The following is a 25,293-nucleotide window of genomic DNA, read 5'->3' as shown; positions in this document are numbered from 1 at the left end:
GCCATGTTTAATTAACGCTCTCCAAAAGTAACTAATATGGGAAACTGATTTCCTGTCGTTTATAAAAAGCAACTCTGACTCATTCCCCTAAGCCCTCCCTACACACTCCCTCTGTTTCCGTCCCCCACACCTCCTAATGTGGTTGCAAAACACTCCCTCAACCAAATAATCAAATGATTGCAATGCAGCGGGTTGCCAGGTCTGGGTCCCTGTTTACTTGCCTGACATTATGTCAGCAGCAATGTCATGCTAGTGTGGTTTTGCTTGCACAAGTAGCAATGACAGAGCGTGAGTGTGTGAGCACCATTAGGTCTACCTGTGGTTTTTGGAAAGGGTATGCTAAATATGGCCACAAAGCTTAACCGAAGCAGTGCAGTTTCTTTACCTATATTTACTCCTTAGTTTTTCATTCATGTTTTTTTCTATTTGCATGTTAGGTATACTAAGAATTTGCAATGTTTGTTAAATGGCCTATATTTATATTTGTATACAGTGTTATTTACAGCCCTATAGTTTCTTACTGTAAAATATTTTACGGAGAATTAAAGCTTTACAGCATGTAGCATTTACAGCATTGTTATTATACAGTAGTTTTATTTTAGGGTTCCTACTGTAATCTCCATAAAGAGCTTTCTTTGCAAAATATGACTGCCTGTCCTTGCATATACGTTAGTCCTTTTACAGCAAGGTTATTTGTATGTGAATTTATTCAACAGCCACATTGAAGGTTAACGCTGGCCTGATGTGATTAATCGCTGCGAGAATCTGTCATGGTGGCCTCTTGCTGTCTACACCTCTTCTTGGTCACACCAAGACTGGAAACCACATTACAAATGCACAATACATGAGCAGTCTGCACAAAACAACCAAAATAAACACCACAAAACATTTTCATTAATGATCCATGGAGAGCTTTTCATGAGTCTTTGTGTCCATCATAAAAATATTAAAAACAACTGGTTTGTAAAACTGCCTGGAGTGGTGGTTCCCTGTTTAAGATGGAGGACTGCAGGGTGTGCTCCAACTACAGGCGGATCACACTCGTCAGCATCCCTGGGAAAGTCTATCCCAGGGTACTGGAGAGGAGAGCATACCTGTTAGTCAACCTCTGATCCAGCAGAAACAACCAGCTCTTTATCCTCTTGAGCAGCGGTCCCTGGTTTATGTACAAAAATATTTTCATGGACCGGCCTTTAAGGTGTCGCGGATAAATATAGGGAAATAAAAACAGTACTGGTACCAAAAAAGGAAGATTTATTCATAACACACGGGGAAAAACCCAGGTAAACCGAGTTAACGATAAAAGCAAAAACCCTGAAAGCCATAAATTTCACACCCAAGCCTCAACTCTTGCGGCCTGGTACTAAACGACTCACGGACCAGTACCAGCCCAGGGGTTGGGGGACCGCTGCTCTTGAGGACATTTGAGGGTGCCCAACCAGTCTACATGTGCTTTGTCGACTTGGAGAAGGCATTCAACCTGGTCCCTCTGGTTATCCTGTGGGGGGTGTCTGGCCAGTTGTTATGGGCCAATCAGTCCCTGTTTAACTTTTGCGAGAGCTTGGTTCATACTGCCGGCAGTAAGTTCGATTTATTTCTGGAGGGTGTTGGACTCCACCATGGCTGCCCTGTCACTGAATCTGTGCATAGTTTTTATGGATAGAATACCTGGGCATAGCCAATTGTTGGAGGGTCTCATCTTTGCTTTTTGCAGATGATGTGGTTCTGTTGGCGTCATTGGGTCACATATATTGATTGAAATAGTAAGGTCACAAAAACAGGTTGCAGAAATTAGTTTTGTTGAAGAGTGGCTGAAATGCTGCTCCTCCACATTGAAAGGAGCCAGCTGAAGTGGTTAAGACATCTGACTAGAATGGCTACTGGACACCTCCTAGATGGTCAGAGGGCCCGGTGGCGCCAGTGTCCGCCAGCCTCGCCTGTCAGTGCACCCCAGGGCAGCTGTGGCTACAATGTAGCTTGCCATCACCGGTGTGTGAATGTGTTTGAATGGGTGGATGACTGAACGTGTAAAGCGCTTTGGGGTCCTTAGGGACTAAGTAAAGAGCTATACAAATACAGGCCATTTACCATTTAGGTGAGGTATTCCTTCTAGGAGGAGGCCCTGGGGTACACCCAGGACTTGCAGGAGAAATTATATCTCTCGGCTCTTGGGAACATCTCGGTGTCCCTCTGGATGAGCTGGAGGAAGTGGCTGGATGGATAGATGGATGGTTATTTTTCTCTCAGTATTTGCATACTGTTTTTATAATTAACAATACATTACTGTACACAATGCCATGTATTTATAGTTTGTTAGAGCATTGCTAATGTGTGTGGAGTATATTACATATAGCTGTTTAGGTGTAGGTTGCCGTGCCTTTAACGTGTGACACATGGTGTTAGTTTTTAATAGATTCCCTGCAGCGCTTATCATGTCTTCCACCTACGATCGTACAATTTTATAGTTTTACATGTATTTAATAAAGTAGATCTGTTAATTGTCTTGGGTCATATTGTTACATGTATAGAAAGATTTTGTTTTGCATTAGCATTAAACATTCCTATTGAAATGGATACCTCCTTTGGGTCACATTTAAATAATGACTTTGGAAACTAGGAGTTACTCTAAAATGCTAAGGATAACATAAGGACATAAAAGAAGCAGAAATAGAGACGCAGGAGCAAATCAGTATAGAGGGAAGGAACAAGTTTACCTCAAACTTGAAATTTGATTTGTGATTTTGGACCATATATAAAATTGACTTGAAATTTGATTCACTATATGTAACAAATGTTATATAAGCTTCATTTGACAGTTTGTAACTGTTGATACAGTACAAACAGTTTGATGGACAATGCATTGTAATGACAGTCACTAATAGCACTACAAGCATCTTTTGAGTTATTATGACCTTGCCTTCAGCAGACATGAATTATTGCTGCCTACACTGTTTTTATTATAATTTTTTTATAATGTAAAAAAAAATTGTGAGACAGTTGCACAAGCATTTTTGCATGAATTAGAATTAGTCTGTTATTAATAATAGAGGCAGCCAATACAACCTTCGGCCGGCTATGATTAATACCCCTTGTCAATATCTCACGGCTGATAAATATCATCTATTTTGAGCGCTTGGTACTCTCTGGAGCCATATGCTGTTACTACGTTCCGATAAATCAGTAGCAGAAGTCATCTATACGCGTACTTCAGCATTCGACCTGCTGTCCTCTGGCTTCATCTTGCGGTCAAACAGAGTAAGCGCAACTAAAGAAGAAGAGCGGTACCACATTGTGATTCTCTGCCAAGTTGAGTTACACGTCAGTAGGGAACCGGTACTGGTGAGTGGACGTGTACCGTGCACGTCAGGCGGTTCCCGGATGCACCAAACAGAAACATGGAACGGGTAGTGGTGGAAGTGCCGATCAACAACGGTGAGATTCATTCCACCTCCACGTCCAACGCGCCTTTCAGCCACTTAAATAACATCTCCTAAACAGCATTTGCTGCTGCTCTCGATTAGTGCAGAGATGCTCCTCCTCCTCTTACGCATTTGGTTCGGCATTAAATTTGCTGTAGCCACAGTGGCGCTATCAGTGCTTTACAGGTTGTCTCGCTTCTCTGATTAATCTGTCGTAGCTGCAGGCTACTGTCAGCTTGTACACAGTGTGAGACAGTGTAGTCACAGAGTTGCTGTCATCTGTCAAATCGCAGTTCTGCAACTGGCACACTGCCTTTGCCATTTAACCTCTCTTCTCCAATACAAAGGCCCAGTTTATTCTCCATCGTGGTTTGTTATGTCTTTTCCATTAACAAGCAGTAACATGCAATTGCACAATTAAACAGGTAACAGTGAATTAAGGAAAATAATCCAAACAAATAAACAAATAGACTTTAATTCTATTTTAATCAAAACACATGCGGTTTAATATTTCGCAGGAAGTCTACGTCAGGAAGTGCAGGTTTTTTTTTCTTTGATTTTCAAGATTACTCTAGATTTTTTAGGTGTCGTGCAAATTAAGAGAACTATAATGCCACAGAGTCACATTCATGTTTGATTTTCAAGTAGGTCAGAGGTCAAGAGGACCTTAACTAAGCCCACTGTGTATGAAGAATATCAGATCACCAATACACCTTGCTGTATTTCAGCATGTTCTTTTCTACTATTTTGGAAAAGTTATTCTGTTCTATTTCCATCTTAAGGTTTCCCCCTCGCTTGTCCTTCCACAACCCCACGAAAGCGGCAGGTGCGGTTTTCAGCACGCCATGACATCATCCTTCTGCGAGAGGTTATTGCACAGAATCCCTTTGCCTCCAAAGAGCCAGGTTTGTCTTTTTTTTTAATGACTTGTGCTTGAATGCCGACAACTGCATTTTCTGCATGATAAATGTGTGTGGTGGGGGAAAAAAAAGTTGTATAAATTTATTTTCTTCAAGTTGTTAAATGTGTCGGTATTACAAACCTCCTGTATACATTAATGAATGTGTGAACTGATTGATTTCAGGACGGATTTGGGCACGCGTGGGCGAGATTATCACTGCTGCCCTCCAAGAGGAAAACTTTGAGGTGGATGCCAGGAGATGTAGGGAGAGAACCATGCTGCTGCTAGACTACTACAAGAAACAAGACTTTCCCAGCCTACGCAGGTTGGTTCAGTCAACACAATGCCAAAGCCAGGAGTAAAGAAATCTTTGCACCGTATGCATGATGTACACTACTGGCTTTACTAGCAAGTTTTAGTTTGAGCACACGTGTGTGCTTTTCCTTTACTCAGGTTTGGAACAGAGAGATTGTATGCCCAGAAGGAGGATCTGCTCCATGAAGTTTTGGAGCTGGAAGCTGAGAAGGGACTCATAGTCAGCAATGATGGCACAAAGTACCAGGTGAGTAGTATTATTATTGTGTCAGCAGAGAGAGAGGAGCATGTGTATGTGTACTACAATGCTAGTGTAAAAAATGCCTTTTTTAATAAGGCCTAAGTCATCATAAGTGATAACCATAATCCCAACCCTACTGCAACCCTGTATTTTTGAGAAAGGTGCTTTCTTCTGTGGAAGAAAATGTGATTTTTTTTCCCTTTTTTACAACATAGACCTCAGAGGGTTGCTTTAGAGGGGTAGATAAATCACTTAAGTTACAGTATTTCACTTTTTTTCTATACAGTTACAGATTTATGGAAATATGGCTGACCAGATTAATGGGAACATTAAGAATGAAAACACTTTAACATTCTCTGCAACGATCTGCCTATTTTGCTGCTCATAGTTTAGCTTATACCCAGAATTACAAGTCACAAAGGAAGGGCATCTGGCATAAAAATCTCTCAAATCAAACATCTAGGAAATAAGGAAGCAGCTAAAAATCACTACATGTAGCACAATCAAGCTCAAGTCATTTGTTGCAGCATTTTTACCCAAAGGATCATATTCACAATCATAAAGTAAGCAAAGACATTGAGTAAAATGTATGTATTCTTTGTTGTTGAACAGATCTCTCCCTTATATTTCTTAGGATGAAGAGCGGAGAAATCGAGTCGCAGAAGAACTAACTCTACCAGAACAGGACAAACCCAACATCACAATCCCGCAAACAACCACTGCAGGTGAGCAGATTCGAAACACAGGGGCAAAGGATGTGTAACCATCCACACTGGTGTCACAGATGCTGTTTAATGTCTAAATCTTAGTGTCATAACAGCTGGGAAAGACAGTTTACAGAGTGTCGTGGTTATCGCTCATTAAATCACCAGGATTTTTCAGTTAAAATTGTGATTCAAGGTAAAGACCCTTTAAAAAAAAAAGATCAAATTTTTCTATTTCTGCTATGGTAGCTTTAGGAACAGTAGCCTGAATTTTCATTTAATTACAGAACAAGAAGAAGAGCGTGAGGAAATGACAGAGCTGTCAGCAGCACCCACAGCCAAGCGGCCCTGCCAGTGCTGCTGCCAGACCTACTCTGAGATTCTCAGCTTCTTGGAGAAACGCTCAGAGGCGGAGCAGCGGCTTCGAGAAGAAGAGCTCGCCTTGCGCCGTGAGGAACTGGAGATTCAGAGAAGTATGATTTTTGCCATAGTCCTTGTAATATCTGCTGGTTTTGTTATCACCTTCATACTTATAGTTATCTTAGTTGCTGTTTTCTCTATTCCCCTGTCTATGTCTTCATGTCTAGTAAGCCTTTATAGTTCAGTGTTATTTATTTATTTATTAAATTTTTGCCAGCCTCACCCTCATTAGTTTCACATGTGCTTAATTGTTCCCACTCATTTCTTATTTCCAGTAGCCCAGGCATGAGAATACTCAGTGGGCACTTAATTAGGTACACTTTGCTAGTACTGGGTTGAATGCCCTTGTGCCTTTGGAACAGCTTTAATTATGTGCGGATTACTTTAAACAAGGAAACATTCCTCATAGATATGGGTCTGTTGAGATGAAATCATCACACAGTTGCTGCAGATTTGTCGGCTGACCCTATATGACGCAAATCTTCTGTTCACTGGGCATTGTCACTAATAAGTAGCCTGTGATATTTAAACGATACTAGATGCTACTAAGGGGAGCAACATGTGCCAAGACAACATGCCCCCACACTATTAACATTACCATCCCGAACCACTGATACAAAACAGGGTGGATCCATGCTTTCATGTTTTTTACGCCAAATTCTGGTTCTACCATCGCAGAAATCAACACTTAAATGATCAGGCAACATTTTTCCAATCTTCTTTATAGTTTTGTTGAGTTTGGTGAGTTTTGTGACCAAAACTGTAGTCTCAGATTTTGTAGCCAAAGGAGTGGCATCCAGTGTGGTCTTCTGCTTCTGTAGCCCATCTGCTTTATGGTTTGATGTGTTGTGCATTCAGAGATGCTCTTCTGCATACCTTGGTTGTAATGAGTGGTTATTTGAATTACTTGACATGTTACTTGAATTACTATTGAGTTAATGACATCAGGGACATATTTTCTCCCACCGAAAACTGCTTTCACTGGATGTTTTGTCTTTTTTGGCCATTCTCCGTAAACCCTAGAGATGGTTGTGTTGCAAAATCCCAGGGGATTTCTTGAAGTACAGAGACCATCCTGTCTGCCATGCCAGATTCAAAGCCACTTAAATCAACTTTTTTTTCCCCCAGACTGATGCTTATTCTGAACTTCAGCAGAACTGAAGCATCATGCTTAGGTTTTTATGTGATGTTTAAAATGCAAGTGTGCATGAATAATGATAATAATGTATACTTTATTGATCCCCGTGGGGAAATTACTCCTCCGCATTTGACCCATTCACTCAGTGAAGCAGTGGGCAGCCACTAAGCAGGCGCACCGGGGAGCAGTGTGTAGGGACGGTACCTTGCTCAGGGGTACATCAGGGTAGCCGTTCAGTGGATTCGAATCCCCAACCTTCCAATCATGGGGGCGACCACTCTACCTACTGAGCTATCCCTGCCAAAAAAACCAACAAAAAAATACTAGTGTCTATACTAATAAAAAGAATACCACTCAACTGAAAACAATACCCTCTAAAACTTATCTGAAAAGAATTTTATGAAGATTGTCAAGCTGCCATTGTGCTGATATCCATTTTCACTTCACGTTTTCAGGTAAGATCGCTCTGGAGAGAGAACGTCTGGGAGCTGAGAGAAAAGAGAGGGAGCGGAGATTTGAGCTTGAGAGCCAAGAGAGGCAGGTCATCTTGGACCTTTTAAAAGAGAAGGTGCTGAAAGGCTGACAAATTAAAACTTTATCACCTGCATTTTGATGCATTTCTTTTTAGTAAATTTGCAGAGGTTGGGAGTGGGAGGGGCAAAGTTATCCACTAAAAAGAGGGAGGAATGCAGTGAAACTAGAAATAAAAGATTATGAGCGTCAGATACTGGTTACCTAGACAAATGTGTGGAATTGCTTGAAAAAGTGTTCAGACATCTTATTTATGTGCACTTTCTTTTGTTTTATAGTCTTAAACTGGTAAAATTGGCTTTTCCTTATCAAAGTACACTCAATCATTTATTTTTACAGGACAAAACTGATAAAACCACCTGGCCTGTTTCCCCAGACATAGTAAAGCATAGTGCTGGTAGCATTATGAAATAGGGTCCATAAAGAACTTAAATATGAATTTAATTATGCATTTAAAATGCATTTTAGGGACTCCAATTTACTGAAAACAAAGCCAGATCCACCAGAAATATTGGAATTAAGTTCAGAAATCCAGGTGTGCGAAGGCTCTGAATATTTTTGCACATAGATTTGCATTCATTCATTAGAAATGAGCTATAAAGCACTGAAAACAGCACAAAGTTTGGAGACTAAAAGCAGCTGCAGAACTGACATACAGGTAATGACAGCATCTATAACAATCAGCCGGCACAAACTGCCCCACGCTAATTGTTATAAATGTTAAGAGACTAGGTGAGTTTTATTTCCCGTGACAGTCTGAATTAGGTTTTTATAGCACTGCAGTAGCTGAAATTAAGTAATGGAAAGGATAAATAGGCGTGGTGTGGCATCTTAGGTGTGGTGATCCACTGAGCCAGAACTGGCAGACAGGATCATTGTGTATGTTCTGTTATAAAAAGTCAATAAAGCTAGCCTTTTCCTAGAATGACACCAACAACATTATAAGCTCTTTTCAGAGAATATAAAATTGTTTGCAGTGCTAGAATGGAAAAAAAAGCAAACATAATAAATACATAATAGCCTGTATATTTAGGAAATTGGGGTTGTGGACCTAAATGTTTCTTAGCTCTGTAGCATTTACCCAGATAATTACTTTACACATGCCTTATTAAACATTTTCTATCTGAAGGCATTTTAAAAAACATACATAGAAATAAAACTATATTTTACTGAACAAATTGCTGTATTTTGACTGGTAAGCACTTTTTAATGCAAAAATTCACACTAAAACAAGCCATGAAGTCTTTCACTTTATTCTTCAGATTGTAAGAATTGTTTTTTTTTTTGTGTTCTTGATAAAAATTACTTTGTAATAAAATATTAATGAATTGATTAATGAAAAGTTAGCACCCTTTTTGTAAGCAGTTGTTAAAGTTGCTAATCCCTCGTAGGGATCGGTCAGCCATAAAAGTTACAGTATAAGGTAGATATATGTTCACGATGCAGCACTTTTTAAAAAACATTTTCTGCTGATGTACACATTGGTGTTTTTTTTATGATTACTTTAGTTTACATGATAGCACTACTGTGAAATTATATAGAAAACAAACTTGACATGTTATTTTTCCTTACAGTGGGTCCCCACAATGTGTTGTATAAAATATAAGGCAGATAAACAAATTGTTTTAACCTAAAAAAGGCAATGATGTCTATTCTGCAAATAAAACAAATAGTAAAGAGTGTTCGTGTGGCAGTTTATAATCAACATTGTTTACATTTACCCCCTCTTATTCAAGCACAGTATTTTTTAGAATCAAATGTACTACATGTCATAGTGCTGTTATAAAGTGATTCATCATCATCATACATTAATCTCCTAAATATTTAAACTCATGAGGTGGAACATCTTAGGTCTTGAAAAAAGGACCTTTTTGTGTGACCTCACATGGAGCAAGCTACTTTCCCATTATATGCAAGGTTTTGTTTACTAGGAAATGTTACACAAATTTGCAGACTGTTTACTAGACTTGTTGTGTAACTACTAGTGATGAGGGTGGTCACTTTTAGGTAACATGTTTCTCTGTATTTCTCCTCATTTTCCAGAAATGAATTCTTTCCTTTGTTTTACTTATCAAAATGGAGCTCAAATGCAGACCTTGTCAGGAGGCAATAGCACACACACACACACACACACACACACACACACACACACACACACACACACACACACACACACACACACACACACACACAAACTTATTCCATGGGGAAATTATCTTGTCTAAGACAGTAACTTGTCTGTACACCTGCACACATGTACTAAAATATGTGGATTAATAAAAATATCTTTTTAAAGAGGCTAAAAAAATATCGTAAAATTACATGTTTTTCAGTAGAAATGTAAAATTAACTTAAAAACTCAGTATTTTGTAAATGATTTGATGCAGAGGGCGTTTTTTGTTTCTTTCTTTTTAAACCTATTTTAATCTGCTGGTACTGCACCTTACACCGAGCGATTACTCACTCGCTCCAGCGTTGTCTCATACGATTTAAAGCAAGAATCTTTTTTTTCCCCATTGCAGTCCAGTGCAGGGACAGAGGGGTAAACCAATCCCCGCAGCTCCCACCACATTTCTTTTTTTACTCCGTTGCGCTTTAATTTTAGGTAATACGAATCCCGGTTTCTGATTGGTTAAAAATTTAATCACGCACGCCTGCTATTTCTAACTTCTTTCTGATTGGGCCTCCAGCTGTCAGTCGCGACTTTCCCACATCCAATGAGCTTGTGCACGTGGCGTTTTTTTGTTACTGCGACGGCTAAGATACAGAAAGTTTTAACGCAGCTACGTTTTAATTATCCGGGCGACGTGTTTGCAGTAGCGGGTTGTTGCTGTACCCAAGGCTGCTTTTGGCACCTTTCAGTTCCCTTAATAGTTTCGAAAAGCAGCGCGTTTGCTCTGAATGCGTCACAACGTAAGTGACCGCATGGAAACGGAGAGCTCAGCTTTCCATCTGCTGTGGACTGTGGTAGAGTGGGGGTTTCTGTGGCGGTTGGCGATTTGTGGGTGGTCGTTGATTCGCTAACGCTAGCGTTGCATCCACATTACACGTGGAGCATGTGCTCTTTGTTGGTGTAGCGTTTTAGTGTTTATTGTATTTTTATTAATTTAAGAATCGTCCGCAAGGCTGAGATCTCAAACGTGCTCGAACTAGATTCATGTATAGTAGTCGGTTTTCAGCTAAATTGGGCACTTTAAGATAAACAAAACCAGAGCCCACAGTGAGTCCAAACCAACATGCCAGTTAGACGCTTTGGGGGTCACAGGTCTTTGGTTTCTCAGTCTCAGTCCCCAAAGCTGTCCTATGGTTACACGAAAATGAATATTGCCAGAGGTGGCTACCGTGTTTTTTCTGCCAACTCTTCCACCGCATGCACCGAGCTGGCCCAGAAGATAACAGAGTAAGTGAAATTAATAACTGTTGACTTAATGTGTTCGTGTCATTGCAACATATTTAACGATTTAATAACGATGAGTACACAGTCATGTTGATTCGTGTGTGATGTTGACATGGCCTTGCTAGCAAGCCAAGTCTCTGTCAAAACACCACGTTACAGCTGCACGCGTGTGACTTTACGTTGTTTTTAATTCAGTACGACAAAAACAATCACTATTGTGAAAACTGTGGACCAAGGCATGACAATCACACTACTCTCGCCACAAGATGTTGGTGTTACTGCTCAGCGTAGTGTGACCCAGTGTACATGGCCTACATTCGTACATTACGTAATGCATGTTCAAAACATCCTTTTAACACACTTCAACAAGTTTTATGGCAAATACTGAACCAAAGAATAAAAGCTTTAGAAACGGAGATTAAAAAAAGACTTTGCACTGAACATTTTAAGAAAATCCAATTAAGTGGATATGCATCACCTCATTGTACCTGAAGATGTGACAGTAAATCTGCAAAAGTATTGATGTTTACTTCAACTAAACTGCCTATCTTACTTTTTGATAACTGATTCCAGATGTCACTGCATGCTGTGTAACTATTTAATCAGCTTATTGGCTGTAAAACTTGAATTTATGTATGGTCCAATTTATGTACCTCAATGGTCAACATAACCAAACCTGCCACTTTTCCTAAAAATCATTTTATTTTGAAGTGCTATTACATAGTAACGAAACACTGAGGACGGCACTGTACAGTGAAGTTTTTTTTTTATTAGCTAATGACAAATCTGTTTTTTTTCTGCAATGAGAGATAAACCTGTCAGTGGTAATCATTGTTACAAAGGGAGTATGCTTTTCAGATCCAGGTCTGTCTTCGAAGTAAGCATGGTATAGATTTACTACTGGGTATTACTGTGATAGGCAAAATACTTAATTGGCTGTGATTCATAGAGCATGTACACGAGGCAGTGTTTCTTTTGGTTAAAAACAAGTGGTTCTCTTACTGTAATTTGAAAGCATCCTTTATTTTTTTGTTGTTTTTGTTTTATTTGTTTTTTTGCTCCTGTAGCCTTGTTAGATAGCCAGATGGAAGTTGCACTTCCCACCCAGTAGGGAGGGGAAAGAATCAAGGTTTCTTAGTTTTCAGTGCTTGGCAAAGTTGCAGGAGATTTTTTTTTTAGCCAGATTATGCTTGCGTTTTCATTTTGTGTTTTCTTGGGGAGCAAAGGTTTTAAAAAACAACAGAGAAAATAGAGAGAAAAATATTAATGAATACTGTACTGAATATTTATGCTACCGTGCACTCAGAGGCTGGGTGTGAATACGACTGGAACAAAAGCATCCTTATTTTTATTCTTCCCTGGATGTGATGAAAGGAAAACAACATGCTTGAAACCTTCACTGGTTAGACAAATATATCTTTCTATGAACGGGAAAAAATGTCCCATATGTTCATCCCCTGTTTTGATTAGGCTACTTTATGGTACTGTCATAACAAAAAATTGAAAAAGTCTGAGATTTATGAATGCAAACAGGGTGAGGCAGCAGTGTAGAGTACAGACTGATGGGTTCTCTGCTTGCATTTTGGCTGTTGCTTTTTGACCTAAATAGCTTCTAGTTAAGATTTCTAAAAAAAATTTTTAAGAACCGCCAACTTATCAGAGCCCAAATTGAGGTGTTTACCTTTGAGACTAACGGTAAAGAAACAAAGTACAATTTTTATGATGTGATCCAGGGGGATAAAGCAAGTAAAGAAATTTTGTCTCACCAGTAAGTTCAAACTTCTAAATTTATATCAGAAAATAGAAAAGGTCAGTTATCAGTGACCAAAATTATTTGTTAATTAAATGTATTTCTTAAAATCATTTAAGAAACTGATCATTTCACCTAGATAAATGGATTTTGACACACACGATGTTGATAGCCAAAATATAAGGTTTATTTCCACACAATAATGTAATAATTTTAAACTTTAGTTCTTGAAGTTCTTCAGATGGAGAGCTATCAAACTGCTGGGCAGAAAATAGTGTCTTAGTACAAAAATAATATTTACACGCTTCAGTTAGTGCAGTACACCAAGGTATGTTTTTTTAACTCTGTTTTTTTTTCCCCCCAGGCGTTTGGGGGTGGAGTTGGGCAAGTCAGTGGTTTATCAAGAGTCAGATTCAGGTGAGGCCAAGCATTTAATGTCAAATATTAATGAACTATGGTTTCCTGTTGCCACAGTAACTCATGAATACATAAAAACTGTGCTTTTTATTCAGAGACTAGAGTGGATGTGAAAGAATCCGTCCGTGGACAAGACATCTTTATCATTCAGACCATTCCCAGGTGAGACAGATGTCTTTAGCAAAAAAAAAAGAAAAATGATTCATCTTTTAAAGGTAGTATTTGGTGTTCTTAAATGTCTATCATCCAGCGACACCAATATTGAGCTAGAAAAAACAAAAGGACAAACAAATGAAAAAAGCTTAGATTAGCTTGAAAAGTTAGCTGGTTTTGACCATGTCTGCATGACATTGAGTTGTTGAGATGCTTAGGCAAACCTAATAAAGTGGCCAGTGAATGTATATGTTTTACAAGAAGTGAGAGTGAACGGTTGGCTGGATTAGGTGGAACTGAAAAAGATGACTCCAAATGAGTGCAAATGTATCACTTTCTGTTGGATATGTAAATGACCAATTAACTGTAAACACATCAGCTAAGACAACTTTATGCTTTGATAAAATAATAAAGTTCTGATTAGACACAACTCTTAATCTATTTATTTAATGTTCTAAAGTACTTTATTACTGAACTCAGAGTGTTTTCAAAGTTTAATGTTATAAGCACGTGCCCTTTATGCAACACAATAACATGGCCAGCTTTTTAAAATCTAGATATGACCTCAGATAGTTACTAGGAATTCTAACAGGAGTCGAAGCATATCTATTTTTGTGCTGTGACTCAGTTAAGTTTGCCTTTTCATGTCATGTGAGGTGAGTTTTCCACCTTGTTTGTCATTCTTTTGCTATGACAAAAAGACTGGCTCTAAAAAAACAACCAGAGGTATTCAGTGTTGTCGAGTTCTAGCGCTTCTCCTATTGAGTGTGCACAGAGGCAGCAGATAAGTCACCTGCCTATCTACATGTTGTGTCTTGCCATCAAAAACAAAAAACAAAAGTAGTCAAACTGGTCTAATAATAATATAAATAACTTTCCTGACAGTCGTCATCACAGCACAGTTTTGATTTGTAGTTACTATAGATCATCTGTTAGGCCTTTTCTTACGTGCGAATGTTTTTCCTGAGTCAAACTTGTCATTTACGTTAGCTGACTTTTAAAGCTGTTCTTCTCTCCGGGTTCACAGGAAAAACCTGTTTCGATGGTGCAGGTTATTTGTAAACGATGCAAATAAAATAAAAAAGTGAACCTTTGTTCAGATACAGTGGTGTTTGCACTGTCTGTGGATGTGATGTTTGCAAACAAATGTTTAATGGCAGACCGAACAGTCTCTTTCATCTCATAATTATAAAGCATCGTTCTGTATTTTTTGTCCCTAGATTCAATATTCCATACCCGTACCTTACAGTCCGTGGCACCTGATATGGTCTCTTATGTCTTTCTTTCTTTTGATGTTGTGTTGCTCAGAGATGTCAACACAGCTGTCATGGAGCTGCTTGTTATGGCTTATGCCCTAAAGACGTCCTGTGCCAAGAACATCATCGGGGTCATTCCCTACTTTCCTTACAGCAAGCAGTGCAAGATGAGGAAGAGAGGCTCCATTGTCTGCAAGCTGCTAGCATCCATGTTAGCTAAAGCTGGTATATACGCTGTTCTCAATTCCTTTGTCATCATGTTTTTTTATACCCAGTAAAAGAAAGTGCAGATTAAAGTCAACAAACAGTCAATGACACTAAAAGTAGGAGGGGAGGTACATTATAACTGTAGCTTGAATAGTTAATATTGTTTTAGTAGTGATGCTTTATCAGGACCAGGTTGAATTAGTTGTTTTTTTTTTTTTTCCCAGTCTGACTCAGTTTTTACTCCTCAGCCGTAAAAGGCCTGCGGGGGATTGTCGTCATCCTGCTGGCTAGGCGGGTGGCGTGGACACCCATGTTTTTGAATGCGATAACTTGAGAACGAGGAGGAGTCTTGTCTTGCCTGCTTACTGGGCCTGAAGACAAGATTTGTTGACCTTTTAAAATGGTTGAAAATGTAAATTAAAAAAAAAAGTCAAAAGGTGAATAAACGTGATACTTTGTTGCCTGTTTCCATTCATGTTTGTTTTTTAGCACAATAACCTATAGCAGTTAGTGTTTTTGCAGGATTCATAGGATGGTCTTCTGCCAGAATGTTATTCAGTGTCTAGTTTTTCAGTATGTTCCTGGTCTTGCTCAGTCATACTGTTTATGCTTCTTCCAAAGTGCCAAATGGCAAACAAATACCTGCAAGTTGGTAGAAACAATCTTCCTGTGTGATTATAAGTCAGCCACTAGAAGTTGTGAAATCGACAAATGTTTCAAAATTTGTGCAGTATGTACAGGCTTAGGGATGTAAGAAACTGTACATGTAAATGTATTGTTTTACAAAACGTCCTACCTTTTTATTGTTAATTCCATTTTCTTATTTCAGTTGTCTTAGTTCACTGTGCTTAAAACCAATTTAATAATTTGCGAAGCTATCAACTTTTAAACAAATCAAAATGTTATTTTTCTGTCACCAATCTTGAAGAGCTTTAATTTCATGCTACAGGCATTTCTGAAACTATATAATCTCACACACATAAACATATGTTATGTGTTTGTACTGCAGGGCTAACTCACATCATCACTATGGATCTTCACCAGAAAGAAATCCAAGGCTTTTTTAACTTCCCTGTTGACAACCTGAGAGCTTCCCCTTTCCTCATCCAGTACATTCAAGAGGAGGTTAGGTTGCTTTATACCGTAGGCTCAACAAGATGTGCCTCCTCATCAAACATACACACAAATAGTGTTTTACTGTTATGTATAAATGGTTAGAGGTCAAGAGTGTTTTTTTTTTCTCTTCAGATCCCAAATTACAGAAATGCTGTCATTGTTGCAAAGTCCCCCTCGGCTGCTAAGAGGTAATTTGGCAAGTCTGACAATGCCGATATCTTTAAAGTTGCTATTATGAAATGCATTAGTACTGTTTCTCTTGTCTAAGGAGCTTGGAAAGCTGTTTCTCTTGACATTTTTTGCCTTAAAGTGTTACCCTTTGTGAGCTAGAAAAAAATCAGATAAAAGCTACACACACACCTTAGTACTCAAAATGTAAAAACTGAATTAATGGTGCAGCCAGGTTTTTATAAACTGTAGGATGTTTTCAAGCACGAGGTTCTTCCTCATACTTGAGTCTTGTGCTCAAAGTCACATGGATACTAAAGTCCCTATAGGGGCCTGCCTGGTGTGTGGGTCCTGTTCACAGAACATGACATCTTTTTTTTTTTTTTTTTTTTTTTTTTTTGTTAAAGAAAAAAAAAATCACTAATCATAGGTTTACCAATCATAGCAATCATAGGTTTCGGAGCTATTAACACTGTGGGCCTGCACCATTTGATTGCTTTGCTCATGTATGAACATACTGGCATGTATGCTAATTTAAGAAAGTAATATTAAAACATATTTATGGTTCTTCTTTGCATGCTACATATTAATTGTGCAAGACAAAGCAATCACCTACAGGCTCTGTTAGCATTACAGTTACTTGTTTAAAGACATGCATGACAGCACATTCCAGTAACCCCCATGTGCCACTGCACTTAAAATTGTTTAGCAAAGTTTATTTGCAAATGATAACATACACATAACAAAGACTTAATGTCGATGTTCATTTTGTGATCAGCTACTACACATATATGACTTGTAAGGATCTGAATGTTATAAAAATAATTCCCAACACTATAAATGCAATATACATGTTAACGATCTTGGTGCTCTAGGGTTTTTTTTTTTATAGTAACTTTCAAGCAATGGGAATAAGAAGAACTGAGCTGAAAGTGAAAGTGTGGACAAGCTAGAGACTAAATTAAGAAACAAAAGAATGCCTAACGCTTGTATGGCCTCCTAATTGTGCTTTTGTGTTTTCAGTATACCACTTTTTCTTTGTTGGTGTAATCTCTGTCCTTTGCAAACTTCTTTCTGCTCTCTTTTCTCTGTGTATTTTTTATGTGTTGTTTTTGTCAGTTTCTTTGACATTGTGTGTCTGCATGTTTGTCTGTCCTAGAGCTCAGTCTTATGCTGAGAGGCTGCGACTTGGGCTGGCAGTGATACACGGGGAGGCCCACCACTCAGAGTCTGATATGGCTGATGGTCGACATTCTCCCCCTTTGTCTCGTGCTATCACAGGACACACTGGCCTGGAGCTACCATGTAAGATAAATGGCGCAAACCTATCTGTATCTGTTGTTGTTGCTTTTCTTTCTTTCTTTTTTTTTCTTGAAGCCTTGATGGTCATTTACAGGTATTATAATTTTACTGAGAAAGGAAACTGTTTTATTACTAACTCTGTTTTTTGTTACTGTCTGTCTTTAGAAAAATTCATTTTTATTTTCATGTTGATTGTTAGAAAGCTTCCACAAGCTCCCTGTTCCTGTTTTGATTCTTTGCCAAGACACCAGCAGTGTTCTTTTAATGTTTGACTTCCTCAATTCTTACCTTCGTGTGCATAATAATCATGAGAGCTGCCCTGTAAAACAGCGCTGGCAGAGTCCTGACTGAGAGGCTCTCCCATTGCGTATTATTTATTTTGACCACTAACTCAATGGTATATTTCAGGTTTAAAACATTGTGTTTTCAAACATGACATTTTCAGTAAGAATATAACGTTTTCCCAAAAGCTTGCAGGCCAGCTCTGCCTCAGACATCGTTATAACCACCTGTGAAATATTGCAGGTGCTACCTGCCACCGTCGCTTCCTTCATTTCAGCGCCAGATTTATTTCCCTCATCTCATTCCACCCTATGTACTCTCCTTCCAGCTAAACCATCTCCCCCGTTCTCCCGCCTCAACTTGGAAATATGTCAGCAATATCTTTTTGCTGTCTCCAGCAAGGGCTGAATCTGACTCTTCTTATGTCATCTCCCCCAATTTCACTTTGCATTGATTACATAAAATGTCAGACCTTCTAAGTCTGCTCTGAGTTTTTAGAATAATTTTTTGGGAGGGGTAATTTAATTATTTGTCTAACCATGCCATAATGTTTTGTACCATCCTATCCTTTTCCACAGCAAGCAGCAGACAGGTCCCATTCCCTGGGATAGAGCTTCCAAGTATGATAATATTGCCTGAATCCACTCTTGCCTCCTATTGATTGTTTATGCTTCCCTGCATGGAGTGACAGTGAGTTGCTGAAGGCTTCCACTTCTAAGTGGTGCTGGTCACCTGTAGAACCTGAATGAGCTTTCCTCTTTTTAGGATTAAATCACTATTTTTTCCTATCACACACTGTTCTGAAAGATGAATACGGCATTTCAAATTGACGTTAATGAAACCAGTTGGTGCAGCAAAAGAAGGGTTATACCCCATACCATGTCAACATTAAATACTGTGAGTCATTTTTTGACCTACAAAGTTATTTACAGTGAATTTCACATACACTGAGTGAAATGCACTGTCTTGATATTCATCTTTGAGCCACAGTGTCTCATGAGTGATCATGGTAATTGCTGGAAGCCTTCGTTTTTGCATCATCTGTTAAAATAATATCGATTCTTATAAAATTAATAATCGTTACCCGAGTGAGAAACTCTTAAATTTCTGATATTATGAATAAAGTATTAAATTATGGGCTGAAGAAAAGCCTCTAGGCCAGGGATAGGCAACTCCAGGCCTCGAGTGACGGTGTCCTGCAGGTTTTAGATATCACCCTGGGTCAACACACGCCTGAATTAAATGATTAGTTCATTACCAGGCCTCTGGAGAACTTCATTACATGTTGAGGAGGCCATTTAGCAATTTGAATCAGCTGTATTTGACCAAGGACACATCTAAAACCTGCAGGACACCGGGACTCAAGGCCTGGAGTTGCCCACCCCTGCTCTAGGCATATTAGCATTTTAGTGTTAACTCAAAACTATTGTTCATTTATTGCTTAACGTGAAAGAAATCCTGACAAACAATAACACCACCCTTTGATAGTTATGTTTTGCACTGTGATTACATCCTCTTGTTTCAAGTTTCTGTTTTTGAGTTTTAGGTGTCAGATTCTGCGTGATTCTTTCTGTCCAAAACGTCTAAATAGTATTAAGACTTTAGTTTCATGACTTCCTTCTCAATCCAGAAATAACTATTTTAAAATGTATATTTTGCACAGTAGCCTTTGTACATCTGATTTTTGACATTATTGGGATTTCCACGTGGGAAACGCAACAAATAAGACGTGTTGAGTTCTAGACCTGAATCACTTGTTGCTTGAAATCCCTTCAGGTACATTTTAATGTTATGTTTGGGTTGAGCAACTTAAATTTCCGATGACCCTTAGTGAATCTCCAAGATGAACCTTTTTATATTCTTATGGTTGTAAATAGTGTTTTGGATTACAAATAAGAATCGATTCTGGTCTGTTTTCAAAGGGAAACCCAGTTCTGCAATCATATCTACCACTGTACCAAAAGCAGCTGTACGTCTTGGTTTGGATTTAGTTGGAAGAACAAATGTGAAAACTGTGGAATTATATATTTTGCCAAAATCTTAACAGTTTGAATGGTACTGTGGTAGCTGAAGCTTATTGGGTTAAAGCTGTCTGCATGGTGTTTGCAGGTTTTAACCAAATCCCTTCTCACCAAATGTTCATTAACTTTACTTCATTCCAATAAGCTTCCTCTGATTTGGGTTAAAAGAAAAGACCCGTCTTTTTTTCCAGAGAGCAATGCTAATATTTTTGTGTCTTTTAGTGATGATGGCAAAGGAGAAGCCCCCTATCAGTGTTGTTGGCGACGTAGGAGGCCGAATTGCCATCATTGTTGTAAGAGCTCTAAGTTTTATGTGATTATCTTAAAACTACTATTTTAACTGAATAATGGCATCTCATACATCTATGTATTGGTAGGAAACAGCTTTAGTGGGGGGTTTATAAAAAAGTGCAGTGTGATCATATCTTTTCCGTGTTCAGAATCTATTGTTAATTTTCAATAAATTAACAATAAATAATCATCTTTCCAATAAAGGATTTCAAATATGGTTAGTAATGCCACTGCATAAGCTACAGGGGAAAGGCTTCTTTTTGTTTACACCAAAATGTAAATGCTGAAATTCAGTTTTTGTCTGTATGTGTGGGCATTTTCTTAGGATGATATTATAGACGATGTGGAAGACTTTGTTGCAGCAGCAGAAATTCTGAAGGAGAGGGGAGCCTACAAGATCTACGTCATGGCTACACATGGCTTGCTGTCAGCAGAGGCTCCGAGACTAATAGAAGAATCTGCTATTGATGAGGTAAAATAATGTGCACTTGGTATAATTGATTATAATTACCCGTTACTGACATTAACTTTTAGCAGTCCATGGAAACGCATCAGCATTAGAGATCTGCTGTACTCTTTCTGTAAAAGTAAAATTAATGGGTGAAAAATATCACAACCAAACCTTTGAAGCAGTCTCATCCTAGGTATGCACTCACTGGCCACTTTATTAGGTACACACATTCATTCAACACTACTGTCTTATCAGGCAAGCACATGGCCGTGTCTCAGTGCGTTTAGGCATGTAAACTTGGTCAAGATGACCTGCTGAATTTCAAACTGGGCATCAAACAGGTGATTTAATGATTTTAAGTGATAGAATGGTTGGTGGTGCCAGATTTGCTCATCTGTTTTTCAGAAATTGCTCATCTACTGACATCTTCCTCTTCTCTGGGAGAGAATGCTTTATTGATGTCAAAGGAAAATGGCCAAACTGATTTACACCTCGGTTTCTGCTGCGTCACTGGAGCGTTAGGGTCAGAATTCAGTGTAAACATGAAAGCGTGGCTCCATTCTGCATCGTTTCAAAGCGGGTAGTGGTGATGTTTATGGTGTGGGGAATAATTGCTTGGCATACTTAGAGCTGCAAGTTAATGTTGCTTGTTACAAATGTATCTAATTATCCCAAACTGGTTTCTAGAATGTCACAGTGAGTTTATGTAGGGGTGGGCGGTATAAACGGTATACGGCAGAAACGATATAAATTTGGCCAACGGCAGAGATTTTGACTATACCGCTCTACCGCGATAGCACATGTTGTGGTGTCATCCAGCTGCGCCTGTTTTGGTCAAAAGCATTGCAGCGGCTGCAAACAGCATCATCTGCAAATTATGCCGGGCGACAGTAATAGCAAAGAGACGAAGCACTTTTGGAATATGGGGAAAGCCAAAAACTGCGCTTCCTCCACTTCTGTACGATTGATTCATTAGTGCTGAATTCTCTCGCAGCTGCTCTATTCCCATGTTGTTGCAGTATATTCTGCCATGCAATTGCATTTGTCCCTAACCACCAGAAACCCTCACGTGAACTTTTATCGAGTGGCAAAAAGTTTGTAGCACATTATTATTTACCAGCTAGTTTGACTTCAGTAACCTTACAAAAGTCACTGCTGTTTAGTTTTCTGTCTTCATTTATGCTGTAAGTGATAGCAGAGCTGTACGTTGTAATTTTTTCAGAAATCTCTCTGTCAGAACATGCTATATCATGTTTAGGTGGAAGCTAGCGAGCTAACTTCCTGCTAACTTCTAACTCCGTTGAATTTAATAAATTCTGTTTTCATGGATGCCTGGATGTTAAACTTAATTGTTACACTTGGTAAAGCAGCAACGCCGATCATTTTATTAAAGATGAAAGAATTTAGACAGTTTTTAACTACTCCGCAAGGCTCCTGACTACGGCAGCCGTAATGCTCCAACAATCCATCAAGCGGTGCGCCTTCATAGCTTACCAAAGTTGTACTAAAACATTTTTGACAAATTTCTGCGTGCCGTTTGCCACATAAAATCGGTTCGCGGTCAGTAAGCACAACCAGAATTCATACATAAGGCACACTGTCGATTTTTGAGAAAGTTAAAGGATTTTAAGTGTGCCTTATAGTGTGTAAAATATGTTATACAGAAGAAAAGAATATATCGCGACATATATTGTTACCGCACATGCTTCAAATTATACCGTGATATGGATTTTAGGCCATATCACCCAGCCCTAAGTTCATACTCTCAAATGGCCTCCATAGCCACGAAATCTTTATGTAATACAGCACTTTTTGGATGTGGAATGGGAGCTTCTCATCATAGATGTGCAGCTGACAAATCTGCAGCAACTGTGAGATGTCATCATATCAATATGGGCCAAAATCTTTGAGGAATGTTTCTAGAACCTTGTTAAATCTATGCGACAAAGAACTAAGGCACTTCTGAAGGAAGTAGGAATCAAATGGTAAATGGCCTGTATTTATATAGCGCTTTACTAGTCCCTAAGGACCCCAAAGCGCTTTACACATCCAGTCATCCACCCATTCACACACACATTCACACACTGGTGATGGCAAGCTACATTGTGGCCACAGCCACCCCGGGCGCACTGACAGTACTAGCAGGTTGCAGCTAATAAAGTGTGTGGTGATGTCCATCTACTATATGTCTAATGAGATGTATTCCTTCCCAAAAAGGGAAATTAACAATCATAATGTTTTGTGTATATTAAATCTTTATTTGTTCATCTTTTTATGCTTTCATGCTTGGGTGTTGTTTTGTGTTATAGCTTAAGAAAGAACAAAGCTCGAGAGTTGGGGTGAAAGAATTGCTTTTAGTCATAACAAACGTTAAAAATGAAAAATACAATTTTATTAACATGTATGTGTAAACATGCAATTACAAGATGTAATAACATTTGACACACACAAACAAAAAAATTGAAAATGCACTACTAAAGTAAGCTGCATTTATCCTTAACTTCCTGTGTTGTTAAATAATAGAAAATGTAAGATTGTGGTTCAAAAAAACCTGTGTACCTGTGTGAAATACAGCAATAAAAGGGTACATTGTGCTTTTAGGTGGTGGTGACCAACACTGTTCCCCATGAGGTCCAGAAGCTTCAGTGTCCAAAAATCAAAACCGTGGACGTCAGTATGATCCTGGCTGAGGCGATCAGACGCATCCACAATGGAGAATCCATGGCCTATCTGTTCCGCAACATTGCTATGGACGACTGAGGCAACACACACGTACATTTAGGCTACATCATTCGTAAGCACATACACTGAGAACCAATCCAGTTTGCTTTAAGCTCGGCTTTTAAGCTGTTACAGTTGGTTTTCCTGTTAATCCTTAGAGAATAACTGACTCCGTGTACTGTATGTTACATATGAAACTCAGACTTTGCTTTATTTCTCATTTTTGTTACACAGAAGAACTTTACACACTACTCAATGGTTTCACTTCGCTAATGTGTCTTTCATGCAGTCTTGACAACATAAATGTCACAAATGATGTATCACGTGGACCCTCTCATTACACTGTAGCGTTTGGCAAATAAAGCTGTTCTTCATGGGGCTTTTTTATGTTTATTTTTTTATCTCTATTTATTTTTTTGATGCCATCTTGATTCAGAATGATAAATGCTAATAACTGGGTGGGGAAGTAAAGCGCTACACCACATCTGGCATTTTCATATACATTCATTTGTATTTTAGATGTGTGAAGATTTTTGTGGAACTGCCAGAAAACTACAGTAAAGCCGCTTCACACCTGAACTGAAACTCTCGGTAGCAGTTTCAGTCACTGTTCAGGCGGCTGTTTTTGTGAAGCATGGAAAAGCATGAAGTACCCACCTGCAGTTAGTTTACAGTACTTCATGATTAATACTTTTACAGTTGTCATATGTGATAACGCACAATACTTAGGAGGAAATGAAATGCAGTCCAGTTAAGGAAGGGGAAAAATGATTTGTGGTTTTGGAGCCAGGCCGTTGAGATTTTCTTTTTTAAAATAAATTCTGCAAATAGAAATCTTTTGCAAGCATTGTAAAGTAAACTAGATGATCAGAATTTCAAGTGTAAAGCAGAAACTTTAATAGTGGATGCTGCTTTTTATTAATTAAAATTGAATATAGTTTTCAGTTTACTTTTTTTCAACATATTTCAAGCAAAGGCAAATTTATAAGTGTGTTACTCATCGAAACATGACATTTTCACATGCGGACACCACGTAGACATTTCGTAATCTTTGTGTTTCTGTCCAAGACCCTGAACTTGTTCTAAACGCCTCAGAGTCACTTCAATCTGCTGAGGAGCTTTGACCAAGTCTAGGAGCAGAGACGTGTTATTGGAAAAAGTCAGAACTGTTTAAATAGTCACCAACCCAGTAAATCTGATCATTTAGCATCAGTAAAGCATTCTCAGTGGGATAATAAAATATGTACATGTATTCTAAAGAGCCTAAGCTATTCCTTGGTGTAAATTAAAGTACAACTCCATGTAACAAGATGACAAAAGCACACACCTGCATGACTGTGAAGCTGTTAGGCCTCCCTTCCTTCGCAAATGAGCAAGAGCAGAGTGCGGAAGAATGTTTAAATGTGGACTGAAAGAGGAACTGCCCACAAACGTTTACCAGGCCACTTCCTCAAATTAAAACAGGAAACTTTGTTCAGTCTAATCTGAATGGGGGGGGGGGGTGTTCGGACCAGAACTACAACTGTCTCCCAGTTGCATGTAGGGGAACCATGCACAGCTATTTCAGGAACTGCATAATGATCTGCGATGTCACAGCTACACAGTAGTAATGCACAACTGTTCAACTGTTCAGTATTCAAATGTTGTGATGCTAATGAGAGGCTTCATTTGTTTTGCTTAACTTTGTCTACCATTGTCTCAGGGGTGGAGACAGTAGTGCTGACCTTACTAACATATGCTAAAGTTGCTTTCATCTTAACACGTAGTTCCAGGAGACGTAAAGTCTTTTTTTTTTTTTATAGATTTGGCTGCAGGTGTTTTGGTGTCATACATAAAATCATTTTCCTCAATAGGCCTGCCTTAAATATGTCTGTTTTTAAAGGTTGTATTTAACCTGTATATAACCTTGTTTGCAGGTACCACAGTAAATATAGCGTACCCACATTGAGGCCTCAGTTAATGTAATGTGTGTTTTTCACCAGCAGATGGCAACAGAGGTCAGAAAATACTGGCAGGCGTGTGCAGTTAAGAAATTTAGAGCACAAATTGTGCTAATCACAATTGCTTTTACCGAATGTTCTCATTTTTTATT

General features: G+C 38.7%; 2 protein-coding genes across 3 annotated transcripts; both read left to right on the top strand.

Annotated features, from left to right (window-relative positions):
• Positions 1-3,280: 3,280 nt before the first annotated feature.
• On the top strand, positions 3,281-7,745 carry LOC113024000 (uncharacterized). Its single transcript, XM_026170544.2, has 7 exons — positions 3,281-3,432; positions 4,202-4,324; positions 4,504-4,645; positions 4,774-4,882; positions 5,511-5,601; positions 5,868-6,053; positions 7,594-7,745. Exons 1-7 carry the CDS (start codon positions 3,396-3,398, stop codon positions 7,719-7,721), a joined length of 816 nt encoding a protein of 271 aa, XP_026026329.1. The 5' UTR covers positions 3,281-3,395; the 3' UTR covers positions 7,722-7,745.
• Positions 7,746-10,354: 2,609 nt separating this feature from the next.
• Positions 10,355-23,580, top strand: LOC113023997 (phosphoribosyl pyrophosphate synthase-associated protein 1-like). Of its 2 annotated transcripts, XM_026170541.2 has the most exons (11): positions 10,355-11,069; positions 13,181-13,233; positions 13,329-13,395; positions 14,695-14,867; positions 15,859-15,974; positions 16,098-16,153; positions 17,293-17,438; positions 18,296-18,337; positions 19,961-20,031; positions 20,355-20,501; positions 23,082-23,580. In XM_026170541.2, the coding sequence occupies exons 1-11, from the start codon at positions 10,906-10,908 to the stop codon at positions 23,238-23,240; spliced, it is 1,194 nt and encodes a 397-aa protein (XP_026026326.2). In that variant the 5' UTR covers positions 10,355-10,905; the 3' UTR covers positions 23,241-23,580. The 2 variants fall into 2 exon arrangements, with proteins under 2 accessions (XP_026026326.2, XP_026026327.2); XM_026170542.2 differs by lacking the exon at positions 18,296-18,337.
• The last annotated feature ends 1,713 nt before the right edge of the window (positions 23,581-25,293 follow it).

This window comes from Astatotilapia calliptera, chromosome 6 (genome assembly GCF_964374335.1).
Source record: "Astatotilapia calliptera chromosome 6, fAstCal68.1, whole genome shotgun sequence".
NCBI classification, from domain to species: Eukaryota; Metazoa; Chordata; class Actinopteri; order Cichliformes; family Cichlidae; genus Astatotilapia; species Astatotilapia calliptera.
The sequence above is the reverse complement of the archived record's forward strand: the minus strand, read 5'-3'. Positions and strand labels throughout refer to the sequence as shown.